This window comes from Vipera ursinii (genome assembly GCF_947247035.1).
Source record: "Vipera ursinii genome assembly, chromosome: 3".
Taxonomy (NCBI): Eukaryota; Metazoa; Chordata; class Lepidosauria; order Squamata; family Viperidae; genus Vipera; species Vipera ursinii.
Window position 1 is genome coordinate 146,054,252 of NC_139516.1, and position 15,116 is coordinate 146,069,367.

General features: G+C 42.9%; 1 protein-coding gene across 1 annotated transcript; it reads left to right on the forward strand.

Annotated features, from left to right (window-relative positions):
* The first annotated feature begins 3,306 nt into the window (after window positions 1-3,306).
* On the forward strand, window positions 3,307-14,898 carry SMIM13 (small integral membrane protein 13). The gene is made up of 2 exons (XM_083358985.1): window positions 3,307-3,994; window positions 13,930-14,898. The coding sequence occupies exons 1-2, from the start codon at window positions 3,919-3,921 to the stop codon at window positions 14,121-14,123; spliced, it is 270 nt and encodes an 89-aa protein (XP_083215111.1). The 5' UTR covers window positions 3,307-3,918; the 3' UTR covers window positions 14,124-14,898.
* Window positions 14,899-15,116: the final 218 nt, after the last annotated feature.

Below are 15,116 nucleotides of genomic sequence, written 5' to 3' on the forward strand. Positions count from 1 at the left end.
GAGGCGGCTCTGACCGAACCAGCTCTGTTTCAACACAAGACCATGGTGCCATTTCATGACCAGCCTCTGGCCCTGACCAAGAGAGGGCCCCCCGGTACCCCACCTTGCTGAACCAGTCCTGGAGGATGTCCATTGTCTGCCGTCCAGGCGCCGTGGAGTAGCTCCACTCCTCATCGTCCTCCTCCGTGAGTCGCCTTTCCCTCCATTCTCAACATTCCGTTAGAGACACACACCCCGGCACTCAGTGTATGTGCCCGACAAGGATCTGGGCGGGCAAGCGCAGGGCTAAACCACCATTCCCCCCCAGGGGCTGGGTCCCCTGCCTCCTGGGAGTCACTCACCTTAGACCTCACCGAGGCCTATCACATGGGTATGTTGTAGTTGAAGTGGATGAAAGGTGTACTTCTCAGCTTGCTGTTCTAAAAATTACACAACGTGCCCAAGAATTCAGAGTAATCTGACAGACTTCCATAACAAGAAAAAAAGTCATAATATCCAAGAGATGGGAAGTAGGGAGCCAACCATTGTTCAACAGGTAGAGTTGAGAGCAGTTAACCCAAAGCTCTTTTGGAGATTTTTGCCCTGGGTAGAAGGCAAATAGACCTCTAGAAAGGCAGGATTTCCAGAGAACAAGCAGAAGAGCTGTATGGTGTCCATTCTCACTTATAATAAAAAAGCACATTCCTTGCGTGGCTTATTTCAATAAGGTTTTCAAAGATTTCATAGAGAATCTCTGATGTGAAAAGATTTCTGTATATCCTACTTTCTGTATGTATAAATATAAGCAAGTAGATGTGAACCTTAATACATATTAGATTGACTTTTTTACTGAAAGGGAAAACTGCCACCTTGAGGCATCCAGAAGATTGAAAGTTTTATGCAAAGTGACAAAGGCGGCATTATGCAGAAAGTTCTACCCCTTTTGTATATGGATAAATTTCAAAATGAACACACAAAATGAGTAGGGCTTGTGATGCAACATCATGAAGTTGCTCTTATCGTTTGACCTCTTCTCTGAATCTCTGTGAGCTCTGAACTTAACCTATTTTATGTATATATATAAAATGAACAAATTAGTTGGGAAGGAAAAGCTAAATCTGAAAAAGTCAGTAGTGTAGTCCCCAAATTGGTACCTTCCAGTCGTTTCAATTACAACAACCACAATTCCCAGCAAATGCACCCAGGGAGCACTAATTTGGGGAAGGATTAATTTAAATAAAGTGGTCAGTATTAATTTCCAAGGGTCAACGGGACTATCCAAGGATCAATAAATGCCCAGGGGAGAACAGGGCAGTGGTGGCGAACCTATAGCATGCGTGCCAGAGGCAGCAATCAGAGCCCTCTCTGTGGACACGTGCGCTGTCGCCCCAGCCCCGCCTCTCCCTGCAGCCTCCTACCTCCCCAGCAGCCCCCCTGGAGGAGAGTTGCCCCCGGGCACGGCCCGCGTGGAGCAGCGCAGCCAAGGACATGGCAGCAGGGACAAGGCTTTGCCCTCGTGCGCAGATGATGCTGCGGGGCATGGGCGGAAGGTGTGGCCACTATGGCGCTGCTGGGCCACCTGGCGATCTACGGCTGGCCGTGGAGGTGGTGGGTGGCCCTGTGGACGAGGCAGGGTGGGGGTGGGGGCAGACTGGGGGCAGGGCGGGGGCGGTTTGGGGGTACTCAGTCTCTAAAAGGTTCGCCATCACTGGAGTAGGGGGTCAGTAAATGGCTGGAGGGGGGGAAATCAATAAATCATAGGTTAATTGGGTGGGGGCTCTGTACAGCTCCACGCCAGCTCCTGGTCCTGAAGATAATGAGCTACCAGTAAGATAGAATTACACAGGATTGGATGGTCAGCCACCTGTGGGAACAGCTTTAAGTTGTCTCCTTATTTTATTATTTTATTTTATTTTATTATTTATTTTATTTTTTATTATTTTATTTTATTTTATTTTATTATTTTATTTTATTATATTATTTTATCAATATGGCACCCATTTCACTATCCAAAATTCTGGGCATACAAATCTTACGAATCATATGAATCTTCTCTATTACATCCCTAGCTACCATCAGCATGGGGCACCCCCATCATGCCTCAAGCCAACAGCAGAGCCAAATTTTGTAGGGCTTGTTGAGTTGAAGAGTTTAGGACAGGGGTCAGCAACCTGAAACAGTGAAAGAGCCACTCGGAACCGGTTCCCTCACAAAAGGAAAAACTGGGAGCCGCAAAAAAATGTGTGCACATGCGCATACATGCACGCATGCGCAGAACAGGGTTTGACTGAAGAGTGGAGCCAAAGCGAAATATGCACCTACCCTGCATATTTGAATTGATTGGTTGAACTTTTTTAGTCCCACTTTTATTTTTTTGGACTGCACATGGCAGAGGACTGGGAGCCGCAGGAGACGGCTGAAAGAGCCACATGCGGCTCCAGAGCCGCGGGTTGCAGATCTGTGGTTTAGATCTCTGTCTTGAATGACCATTTTATCCAGTTTAGCACCTCATTTAGACACACATACCATTTTTTGTTCCCTCCTACAGCAATATAAAATTGAGTGTGTAGTGCTGACTTAGTCACTCTTGACATTATATTTTCTGCTTAGTTTTGCACTTTAATGGACACTGATTCATCTGATCATTTAAAAAAAAGTGTATGCGGAATTTCCGTGCTTTAAAACAGCTTTGATTTTGGATTCTGAATGTACCAGAATCTGAGGACTTTTTTTTCCATTAAATGGTAAATTAAAGTAAACGCTTTGTCTATTAGTGGCTTCTGAGGCTGGGCTGCCAAAACGCGAGCGAGCACGAAACGGCAGCAAGGAGCTATCGAAACAAAGTGTTTCGCGGTTATCGCGCGGGCGCCCGATTATTGCAGTCCGACACTCGGATTCGCTTTATGCATTAGCGGGTGACAGCCCTAACTACTCACATGCTCTCGGTTCTCAGGAATATTTATTTTTACAGGGGCGCCAAAGAAAAGAATGGAAGGATTTTGATAATAATAAAAAAATAGCTCGCCAGTTCCACACCTTTCAGAGTCTCTTAAAACTGATTTAGATTTAGACCGCATCGATTAGAAGGGATCGGAACGCTTTTTTCTTAGGCGGGCCTTCGTTCCCAGAGGATGATGGGAATTAAAGTCCTTCTTGTGCCACTTTCCAGCACCTGACGGTACCAGCGCTCCCACACTGAACTACGGTTTCCATAGAGTTGCGGCACAGCGGCGAATCATATCCGGGTGGCAGGAAATGACACTTCCCCCCCCCCCGCCATCTCTTCCCTCCCTCCTCCCTCTCGTTCATTTTGCAGCTGCCCGATTTTCGAGGCAGAGAAAAGACCATTCTGCCCCTAGAGCAGGAGGAGGTGAAGAGTCTCGCTTTTTGCCCCTCCTGCGCAGGGAACAATGGAACCGTCTGAAGTTCGGGGCAAGGAAGACACCTGGCGGGGTTTCTGATCGGGGACCTGCAGTCTTATCCCGCCAGCTTTTTCCCCATCTTCTTCGGCCGTGGATTTGCTTCGTCGCTCCAGAAAGCCTCTTGAATGTGTTTGTGTGTCTGTGTGTGTGTGTGTAAAATTGCCGGTCTTCTTCGCTAGTTTACAACAGCCCCTTAGAACTCATGCCGCCACCGCCTCCTTCTCCTTTGGAACTCACTGCCTCTTGATTGCTCGCGCAAAAAAGTTCTTCGAAGAGAAGAGCAGCGGAAAGGAGAATCATGGTCCTTACGCATCAAGTATTGGGGGTTTGCGCCCCTTTCTTTCCTACCCTCTTTCGTGCTCGCTGATCGGTAGGTGGCCGGTTGCCCCTGCTCCTTCCCTGCCTGCTCACTTCCGTGTAGCCGGTGGGGATGTCGCGATTGCCTCCTCCATCCTCTGTCTTCTTCGCACGGTCAGGGAGATCGAAACCGTCCTAGATCTTCACAGACGCAGGGAAGATGTTGCAAAGTATTGGCCTGACTCTCCTCGTCATCGTGGCTACCTTGTTTTTTGTCTTGCTGTTCATGCTCTGTGGTGAGTAATGTTGCTAAATTAGCTAGTTGCTGAAGACTCACGCCTGGTAAATGTCGTGGTGGAAGTGAAGCATACCAATTAATTTAATCGTGCATTTATGGCAGTGGTCTTTAGATGTAAAGGAAACATTGTTAATTTAGTGGCAAGGGCCCAAAATAGTGTGGCATAAAGAAGTCATGTTCCAGGCTATTTCTAAATACCTTTGTGTCGTTATTTAACAGACTTCTTCAATCTGCTGCCCTCTAGCCGTGTTTCAAGTACAGCTCTTTTCATTCAGTTGAGAGTTTGCTTTGACAGTTGGATGTTTCTTGCCCAGGGCTGTATGAAATAATTTATTTTCTTCTGTTACTTAGCTCTACTCAGGGAATTTTTAATGCAAAAAAACCTGTTTCACCTGGGCAACACTAGCATGATTGTGCATGGCATTGGACATATGTTGATGGAAATCCAGAATGAAGTCGTGTGGGCTGCCATTCCTATTATACACCTCACTTTGCCTCTGAAAAGATGCCAGCCACAGCTGTTGGCAAAAGGTCAGAACAAAATAGAACTACACCACAGCCATTCATCCCAAAAGCTCATCACTGCTTCACTGATCTAAAAGCCTGCACTACAAATCCTAAATGTTTATGGGTTTTTACGTAGGAGACAATAAAGCCAGCGTTAAATCACATGTATAAATTATGTGACTTAAGAGGAGTTATTTCTTGGAGAAGGGGGAGGGAGAGAAGTCACTAATGGGACCGTATGTGCCTTTGCATTAATGTGAAGTTAGACCATGGAATCAGATATGATCTGTTCATTGATGATATGGAGTTGAGGGAAGACTTATATAAAATATGCAGATGATACATTTTGATATATTCAACCTTTATCAATATGTATATCTCTGTCTTCTTTCTGTGTCTCAATATGTATCCCCTTTCATCTCTTTCACCAACTTCTCTTCCAAGGATGAAGGAAGGGTTTCCTTAAAAAATATATTTATTAATGACCTTCTGAAAAAATTAAGATGAAGTTAACGGGAACTTCCACTAGAGTTTGGTAGTCTAGTTGTGTATTAAGAGTAATAGACTGCTCATCCTGGGATTTGCTCTTCCCACACATCTGGAGGTTGGAAAGGTTGATGAAATGATAACGTGTTGTCATTACACTGAGTTATACTAAAAGAGTTAAACTAAGTCAAGGCATATTTTGCTAAATAAGCTTCAAATGACTGGGTGTATACAATACGCTAATCTAAAACCAAATAAATGGCATGTATGCTGATGGACACCTTCCCCATCCAGAAGATCAGTTCTCTGACTAAAAGGCATGTCTGGGCCTGCTTCGTCCAAATTCATATGCTCACTGATTTTCCTATGACTCAGCTAAACTTTTAGTGTTGGAAACAACTGGAAGATTTCTAATCAGATCATCCAGGATCCTGATTGGTTAGTTTTGTGTTTCCTTCCTTTGATGCTATTCTCAGCCCCCTTAGGATCTCCCCTCCTGATTAATTGCCTGATTTTCAGATGACTAAATAGGAAAGCCCAGATCCTGCTGTAAAGTTCCAGAGAACAATTACCTGATAAGCTTTATTTAGCAGAGTTTGTTTTGTTTTAAATTGCAGCTTGCCATTTCTGATTCCTTTCTGCTGGATATTGAATTGGGTGTTGGAGTTACCTTTTTTTCCCTCCTAGCCTACGATATGATCTTACCCATGTGCCCGGTGCAAACGGTTAACTGATTCTCAAGGAGTGACAAGAAAACCTAGAAGGAAAGTGTCCTTCTCTAGACTTGTAAGACTTTTAAGTCCGATTCTCACGTGTTCTGTCCGAGGATTCTGCCCGATTGTTGTAACAGCAGTGGTTTAGTGAAGTTTCAGCAAGTTGGCTTTGATTCCTGGAGAGTGGATAGAGAAATCCTTGCTTTCTTGGAGTTGTCATGTCAGCAATAATCCATATCTTTTCTATGAACATTCTGATCATTATTTTTTTTTATCCCACCCATCCACCTTATCTGTTGCTTTTCTCTTCCCCCAATTTTGCCAAGAATAATATTCTTTCTAGATTCTCATCGGGTCTTAGCCAGTCTGGTGTAGTGGTTAAGGCATCGGGCTAGAAACCAGAAGGCCATGAGTTCAAGTGTTGCCTTCGTCACAAAGCCAGCTATGTAACCTTGAGCCAGTCTCTCCCTCTTAAAGAAGCAGGCCATAGCAAACCATTTCTGAAAAACCTTGCCAAGGAAACTTTCAGAGACTTGACCGGGCAGGCACATGGAGTCAGTAAGGCACGAAAAACAAACATCCATTTACATCTCATGCCCAAAGTATGTGAGTTTATGTTTGCAAATCATTTCCTTAAAGGAACAATCTGTTTTTATATGAGCTAGGACTAATAGATTACTTCTTTTAGTACGTGGTGTTTTATTCATCTCCATGTAAGTCTCTAAATTTCGTGAAGTACAATAAGCAAAACCTTGCTTGCGTAAAGAATTACTGCAGTTAATTTAGAAATGTGCAATTTATTTGCATCTTGCTTCTTTACTATATTACCAGTCTTTTCCTAGATCCCCAAATCTTGTTCTATATTTGTTGACGTAGAGTTGTTTTCACTTTATCTGCCATTTCTCCACAGTTTTATATAGTTGAATGGGGTTTTTTTTTTAATCTATGGCTGATGCTTTCCTATTTAGCAGCTGTTTCAATGACTGTCATACCTAATTTTTAATTTAGTTCCTGAATATATTTTTTTCTCTGCAAATGTTTCAGTTATTCTATAACCTTGTTTAATAAAGGTTTTGGTACAGTCCCATCTTCCTTTAATCTCATTTGTTGGTATCAGATCTCTTCAGTGATTATTTTTGGAAGTTTGTATTTTAGCTATGGATTTTCCTTCTTAAAAGAAACCTGTCATGTTTTTTTTCTTATTGTTCCATTTGTTCACACTCTTGACTGAGACAGTGTCTTTTCTTGTTTGATATTGAAAGTTAGTGTTCAGCCGTCCTACATTCTTCTTGCCACTTGACTTTTTTCTTCTTGGAAAGTTTGGATAGGTAGGTTTGGTTTGACTTTCACAGTATCTCATTTCTTATAGTTCATCAGGTTTTCACACAAGCCTATGAAATATGTTCCTTACATTGATTTTATAATCTGACAATATGTTTCCCATGTTGTAGTTTATTTACACACCTGTTCCCTTTAATTTTCTGTACCTCACATATTTGACACCAGTAATTTGTTATCTCTTCCATAGATTGTACCTGGATGTGCCAGAGCTAAGTGGATTGTGTTTGTCTTCCGTTTCCTCTTGGTTTCAATGATGTCCAGGTTTAGAATCTGTGTTTTCTTGCCTGGCAAGGATGAACGACCTTCGCAGAATTCTAATTCGTCTCCTAATAATCGGGTTTTATCTGGTGCATATCTCTCTATGATTACAAATTCCTTCATTTCCCCAAATTCTGCATTTAGTGCTTCTTGCAGTTGGTCATAAAATTTACCAAGTCTTTCTTCTGTTGTGTCTCTTATAGGAGAACATGCACGTTAACATCCATGTTCCATAATAGTGATATCTATATATCTATATCTATATCTATATCTATATCTATATCTATATCTATATCTATATCTATATCTATATCTATATCTATATCTATATCTATATCTATATCTATCTATCTATCTATCTATCTATCTATCTATCTATCTATCTATCTAATCTATCTAATCTATCTAATCTATCTATCTATCTATCTATCTATCTATCTATCTATCTATCTATCTATCTATCTATATATATATATGCCAATCTTTTACTAGATTGTAGGCAAGTGCATTTTTAGCAATGCCTTTTGGGGGGGGGGTCATTATTTATATTCTATCTCTTCTTCCAAGTTTGATCCTGGAGTTCCTTCTCCTAAGTGGAGAAGGTTGGTTGGTTTTCCTCAGACCTTTAGAAACCCCTATTGTGAATTGCTGTTAGCTTTCCTCCTTTGATCCCCATCAGCAAAAGTAAAGGTGTCTCTCTCAGGCTTAGTGGAGCTACTGAGTCTTCTACCAGGTTGTGAAGGTGATCTTTCACGAGTGACATCCATTTGAAATGGGGCCTGCTGGTCTATCCTACCTTGGAAGATCGGAGCTTCATGTGCCTCCTCACTTGTACTCGCTGGGGGATCACTCCACATTCTGAAGTGGATATAATTCTAATATAATGGGGATGAGTTAGAAAAAAATTGCCAGTGGGAATTACCGTACTTAACTGGGTCCATTGGGATAGTTTTGTTTTTGTATTTGCTATTACCATAGAGTTATCTTTAATTGCACGATCGAGAGCTTTGATCCTTGTCAGGTCAAAGAAGAAAAGAACGCTAGCAAAAGAATAAAATGGAATAGTTAGAATTTATAATTTTGGAAGATAGAAAATATGAGCTTGATAAAAAATAAACACTGTGGAATACTCTCTTTGTTAATCCATTCCTACTTGGTTGACTAATCATGCCAACATTGCAGGATCTGAAGCTTCATATATACACCCTTGACCTTAATACCTTTTTGATGAATTCAGTTGTGAAACAGATACAGTTCTTTTACCTTGATATTTAATGTGACCTTCGGTTACTTCAGAATTGCCTCACTGGAGACTGAGGATTGCAAAACTACTTGGCAACTTGGCAATTGCATTAAATACTGAGCTAGAGCAACTGCATTTGGGAGGGCGGGGTGTTGTACGACCAGAGAGTACAAAAAAAAAATTACCCCAAGAAACTGTTCCCTTCTTGATCAAGCTGTGCTAAAAGGAACTGCCACTTTTTAAATCTTACAATAAATAAATAAAAGCCCAAAGCTCAAGGTTAATGTGGCTCTGGTAGATTAGAGCAGGGCTTTTCAACCGGTGGTATGCGTACCACCTGTGGTACATTGGCACCTGGCAGGTGGTACGCAACCATCCTAGAAAAGTGGTAGTGGGGGAGGGGAATGAGCTGATGGCAGCACCGCACAAGCCTCAGTGAGAGACAGCTGGAGTTGCAGGGCTGTCAGGGCTCAGCGGAAGTGCCAGGATCAGCGCCACTTTCCAGCTGATCGGCACTTCTTCGGGCGGGGCTGTCAGGGCTCAGCGGAAGTGCCAGGATCAGCGCCGCTTTCCAACTGATCGGCACTTCTTCGGGGCTGTCAGGGCTCAGCGGAAGCGCCAGGATCAGCGCCGCTTTCCAGCTGTTCGGCGCTTCTTCCAGAAGAAGCACAGCTGATCCTGGCGCATCTGCTGAGCCCAAAAGAAGCGCCGATCATCTGGATTCTAATAGGTTCTAATAGATTACCGGTCATTAAGTAGCATCAGAAACCTAAGGGCTACTGCTATCTAAACGGAGCGAGCGCTGCCAACCATGTCCTATTCTAAAATACTGAGCTGGCTCTTCCCGCTTGTCCCTTACACAACCACCCACGCTCCTCCACAGCAGCCGCTGGAGAAGGAGGAGGGAGAAGGCACTGGGGATGCCGGCCTGCCCAGATCTCCCACGCAGACGTGCCCGAGCTGAGAGGAGGTGCCGGCCTCTCGGAAAGCCGTCGGAGCGCTGGGGATTCTTTAATGATTCACCTTCCCAGGCGCCAACCAACTGCAAAGCTGGATGGAGCTGGCTCTTTCCAGTAAGGAAAAGCGGTCCCGAATCTCCAGGAGATGCCCAGGATTTGAAAAAGAGCAAGGGCAAACATGTGAACTGACTTCATAGGAGGAGGCTCGGAAACACTAGCGCACATCTTGCTAAAGTACCTGGTAAAGAGACGCAGCAGCTCATTCGCCTTCTCAAAGAGAAGCCGCATCTCCGCTTCTGCCCCCCGAGCGGTGAATTACGTCTGGACACGATCGCAAACCGGCTCGCGTTCTACTACCGCCTTTTAAATTGCTAGACCTCAAGGCGTATGTGCCTTGTTCCCTTGGGAGTGACGTTGACTTGCCCAAATCTGGGGCCGAAGGAGCGTTCCTTGTCTGGAGACGGGGCAAAATGACTTTCTCGTCAGCTGCCGCCTAAATTCCAGCCTTCGGGAATTACCTGATTGCAGTATTGCAAAAAACAGTCATTCACCCCCCCCTCTCAAATTATGTGACTCTCTAAAATTATGGCCAAAGGGTTAATGACTCCCTCAGACAGTTGAGGTAAACGATGTTCTTTGCGAATAAAATACCAACACAGAAATATACGACAGGCTTAAAAATAAAAATGCAAAAAGTACATGTTAATTTAGGAGCCTGCTTTAAAAAAAAATAAATACAAAATATAACAAAAACAATATAGTTATGATCAAATTGGAATTTGAAACCAATACTGTATCATTAAAATAATTTAACAATGGGGCACTCCATAACCTGGGAACAAAGCAGAAGTCCTCCTTTTTGAAGCATTAACATCGAACCTCAACTTTTTACCTTTCCATATTATTATAAACTAGCCATTTCTATAACAAAAAATCAATCTAATCAGTAAAACCCAAAATTCCCTCCTCTTTTTTTTAAGTCATCAAGTTTTTGACACCTTGCTAAACACTGGTGGTATTCAAATATTGTCATTTCCTAAAAGTGGTGCAATCTGTGAAAAGGTTGAAAAGCCCTGGATTAGAACAAAGCTCACGTAGTTAATGATAAGAGTTTCATCACAGGTTGTGCGGTAAAGTTTCCATACTTCACTAATTACAAGGTTCCTTTATTCCTCCTTGCGATATTATTTATTTATTTATTTATTTATTTATTTATTTATTTTAATCCCATTTATATCCCGCCCTTCTCCGAAGACTCAGGGCGGCTTACAATCTAAGCACAAATCAGTGTGCTTAGCAATAGCCTTCATTCTATGTATATGCCTGCTTATTAGGGCTTTCGTTCCCCCCCCCAAGCGGCATTATTACAGTCAGCTTATTGCCCCCAACAATCTGGGTCCTCATTTTACCTACCTCGGAAGGATGGAAGGCTGAGTCAACATTGAGCCTGGTGGGATGCGAACCTGCATTAATTGCAGGCAGCTGGTGTTACTTAAGGAGGCATTAGCCCACTGCTCCACCTATTATCTTAGGTGATTCTTCTCAGATGCCAGCCTAGATTTGATTATAAGAACCAGAGTATATATTCAGCACAATTTGGTAACAGCATGTTTCTTAAGCCTGCTCAATTCTTATGGTAGACCAGGGGTCTTCAAACGTGGCCCCTTTATGACTTGTGAACTTCAACTCCCAGAATTCCTCAGTCAGCGTGCCTGGCTGAGGAATTCTGGGAGCTGAAGTCCAGAAGTCATAAAAGGGCCAAATTTGAATATCTCTGTGGTAGACAGATCATTTGGAGTGTGTGTAGGAATAATGTTAATGGAAACATTGAAAAATAGAACAGGTGGATTACGGACCTTTCCATTGATATACCAGATTTAAAATATGCCCAAAATAGATTGTAGTAGTGGTCTTAGATTGGAAATACACCACTGCATGCACCTTGAAATGACGCTGTCCAGGAAAATAGTCCACCGTTTGTTCTGCCGAATGTATAAATTGGCACAAGCTTTCTTTGAATAGTCTGAAAATCAAATGGTAAGTGATCATGATTCCATACATATGTTGCAACAATTGCAACATGCAGAGTGATTGGGAACAGAAGCTTGTATGGGTAACAATTACATGCTCTGTCCTGCAAACAGAGATGTTCACATGGGCTGGGTTTGTACATTTCACTAAGGTACAAATCTTTATTTAGAAACCACAAATGATCTTTAGCCTAAGCCATGCAAGCCATATTATGACCGAGATGGTTAATGAAAGCTGTCACTCTTAAAATGCTTCTTATGAAGTAAAGAAGTAGACTAGATGATCAATTTAGTTACCCCCGTGCCATGTGTAACTTTTTCTCCCAATCCAAGGACAGTGACAGTCACTTTTTACCTAATTTGTTCAGCATATCACAAGCCTAACTAAAGCCCCATTTTACCCCAAACTTCCTCACGTGTTCTTCACAAGCTAAAATAACTACTCTAGAAACTGCCTTGCATGCCAACATGCTATTGCCCATCACCCACATGTTAGGAGGTATATTCTGCATACCGACACAAAGTTTTCAATAAATCAGTTAGGAATAGGATTTCTTGGCTCTTATACTGTCTATCCCTTTCACAATTTTAGTTGTCTTTCGTTTAGAGCCATAATGTTTACATCCTGATGAATACAGTTGACCTCTTGTTTTTTCCTTTATCCATCCCTCGTTACAAAATCTCTCTTTCATAGATTCCCAAATCCATTAGTGTTCAAAAATATGCAGATTTTTTTTTTGGAGATTCCAGGTCTCTTCATTGGGCAAGACTGAGCTGAAAATAAGTTGAGCATGGCAAACAGGAAAGGGATTTGATGTTATCAATGCCAAAAAGATAAACCCATTCTGCCCCTTTTCTTTAATCTTCTGATAAGAGTAACAGTAAAAGTTGTTATTAATTGCTGTGTTTTTACTAAGGAGCATAAGATGGCATTCTTTCCACCCAAATAACATTCAAAAAAGCCCAGGAGCATGGAACAGGCTGAAAGAATGGTGACTGGATGACCTTGTTGGTAGGAGACAATAACCCCGGGTGCAACTCATAGGCACCTGGTCTCTTTAGCAATTAAAGGTAAAGGTTCCCCCGCACATGCGTGCTAGTCGTTTCCGACTCTAGGGTCCAGTGCTCATCTCCGTTTCAAAGCCAAAGAGCCAGCGTTTGTCCGAGGACGTCTCCGTGGTCATGTGGCCGGCATGACTAGACGCCAAAGGCGCACGGAACGCTGTTACCTTCCCACCGTAGTGGTCCCTATTTTTCTACTTGCAGTTTTACGTGCTTTCGAACTGCTAGGTTGGCAGAAGCTGGGACGAGTAACAGGTGCTCACTCTGTTACGCGGCACTCGGGATTCGACCCGCCAAACTGCCGACCTTCTGATCGACAAGCTCAGCGTCCTAACCCACTGAACCACCGCGTCCCTTTTCTTTAGCAATTAGCTCTTTGGAAATTATCTCAGTGATTCATAAATAGGGGCATTTTCATTCATTTCCCTCCTTTTAATGAGACTCTTTTCTTCATTGTCCCTCCTACCTCCCGACCCTTGTTGGATCATATTTGATAAAATAGTTATGTGATTAATGGAAAAAAGTTCATTATACCTTGTCCCTAATGTCTGGTAGATAAAGGATGAGGTTTGTATTGGTATTTCCTGATTAGGTTCACCTGTCCACTAATGTAATAGATCAGAAAGAGTTAAATACGGGTGGTCCTTGACTTACGACCACAGCTGAGCCCAAAATTTCTGTAGCCAAGTGAGACGGCTAAGTGAATTTTGCCCCATTTTATGACCTTCCTTGCCACAGTTGTTAAGTGAATCACTGCAGTTGTTAAGTTAGGAACACGGTTGTTAAATGAATCTGGCTTTCCCCATTGACTTTGCTTATCAGAAGGTCACAAATGGGGGAATCGCATGACCCCGGGACATGCAACCGTCATAAATATGAGTCAGTTATCAAGCGTCTGAATTTTGATCAGGTGACCATGGGGATGCTAGGACGGTTGCAAGTGTGAAAAACGGTCAAAGGTCACTTTTTTCAGTGATGTTGTAACTTCGAACTGTCACTAAATGGCCTGTTGTAAGCCAAGGACTACCTGTAAAGCTCAGGGAAACTTATTTTATTAGTTGGCTCATATAGAAAGTGTAGGCCAGGGATAGAGAGAAAGTAATCAGTGCATAGGCAAGGTTTCTAGTCCACAGTAGATTTTTAGTTTTCTGTGTGTTTTCCAACCTAATGTTTTTTGTAACTTTACTAAGGATTGACGTTTTTTAAATTGCCTGGGCGGTGTTATTTGTACATGAGTGTGGCATCAACTCCTTGTTCATATTGTGCTGTATATTCTGAATGGCTGTGGGGTGCAACACTTACATTCTTTTTTTCTTTTCCTGGCAACTCTCTAGGTTGGTGCGTGGTCTGGCAGCTCTTCCTATCCAAGTTTAAGTTCCTACGAGAGCTGATAGGAGACACGGGATCCCAGCCGGGGGAGAGTGCAGATGCAGAACCCGAAGCTGAACAGGATGTGCTCCTCACTCCGCAGAGAAGTAGGCAGAAATCTGCACGTCAGCGAAGGGGGCCGGCCGAAGAAGCAAGCTAAAATGAAATGACCCGATGAGCGACGTCGGTTAAATGGTTTGCTTCTACCGATGTTGCTAAGCAAGAAAAACCAAACTGTTTCCAAAGAAGTGCAGACAACATTTTTTTTAAGCAAAATGGCAGTAGGGGAGAGAAGGAAAAGCAAAAGAAGCATCTTATGCTTTCTGAGCAGGTTTACGGGGAAGAGAAGTGTTAATTTTGTGTTCCTCACCGACTAGGCCTCGCTTTTGCACAAGGGTGAACACGATCAACTCGGTTGGCTACTGACCTCTTTATAAGACTATCGCTAACAGCAGTGGACCTTTGCTCTTTGCGTATCCATTTTGTATAGAAATGTGCTACTTTTATGCATAAACTCTGTGAATATTTCCAAGTGGTGTCACCCCACCCCACCCCCAGGATAAAACACATATTAGATCCATGTAGGGGCTCCATCAACCAAGTTAAACATAACCAGGAAATGAAATTTGGCATTCGGTTGTATGTCTGTTTTCAAGCTTCTTTGAAAATGAAAACATTTTGCCAGATTAGTGCATAACTGTAAATGTTTAGGGAAATCCCTTCTGTTTTCCCTTAATATAGAGAAGAGGAGCATCTGTTACAAATCCTCATTTGATATCATTTTTTTTAAAGGAACCAACCAGTTGGCTTTAAAATGGACCTTTTTCCCCCTCTGGTTTGCCTTTTCTTTTTTTTCACCAAAAATCAACTGAAAATAATTACGGAACTCCGATGTAGCTCCAGGGATTATATCTTATTACAGTCTCACTGTTGTGCTAAATCAGGGGTGTCAAACTCAATTTCACTGAGGGCCGCATCAGCATTGCGGTTGCCCTCAGGGGGCTGGGTGGGCGTGGCCTACTGGGCAGGCGTGGCTAAAGTGCGTATGGCCTACTGTGTGGGCATGGCCAGCTCTACATCGTTCACATCAAGGGTGCCTGGGCAGGAGTGGGACAGAGGGTCTCTGGCAGGGTCTCTGGCAGGAGGAGGGTCT

What these genes read in the sequence shown, in the direction of transcription:
- SMIM13 (XM_083358985.1), top strand. Translation starts at nt 3,919, where the DNA reads ATGTTGCAAAGTATTGGCCTGACTCTCCTCGTCATCGTGGCTACCTTG. An exon ending in CTTGCTGTTCATGCTCTGTG is followed by an intron (nt 3,995 to 13,929) that starts GTGAGTAATGTT and finishes GCAACTCTCTAG; the next exon opens with GTTGGTGCGTGGTCTGGCAG.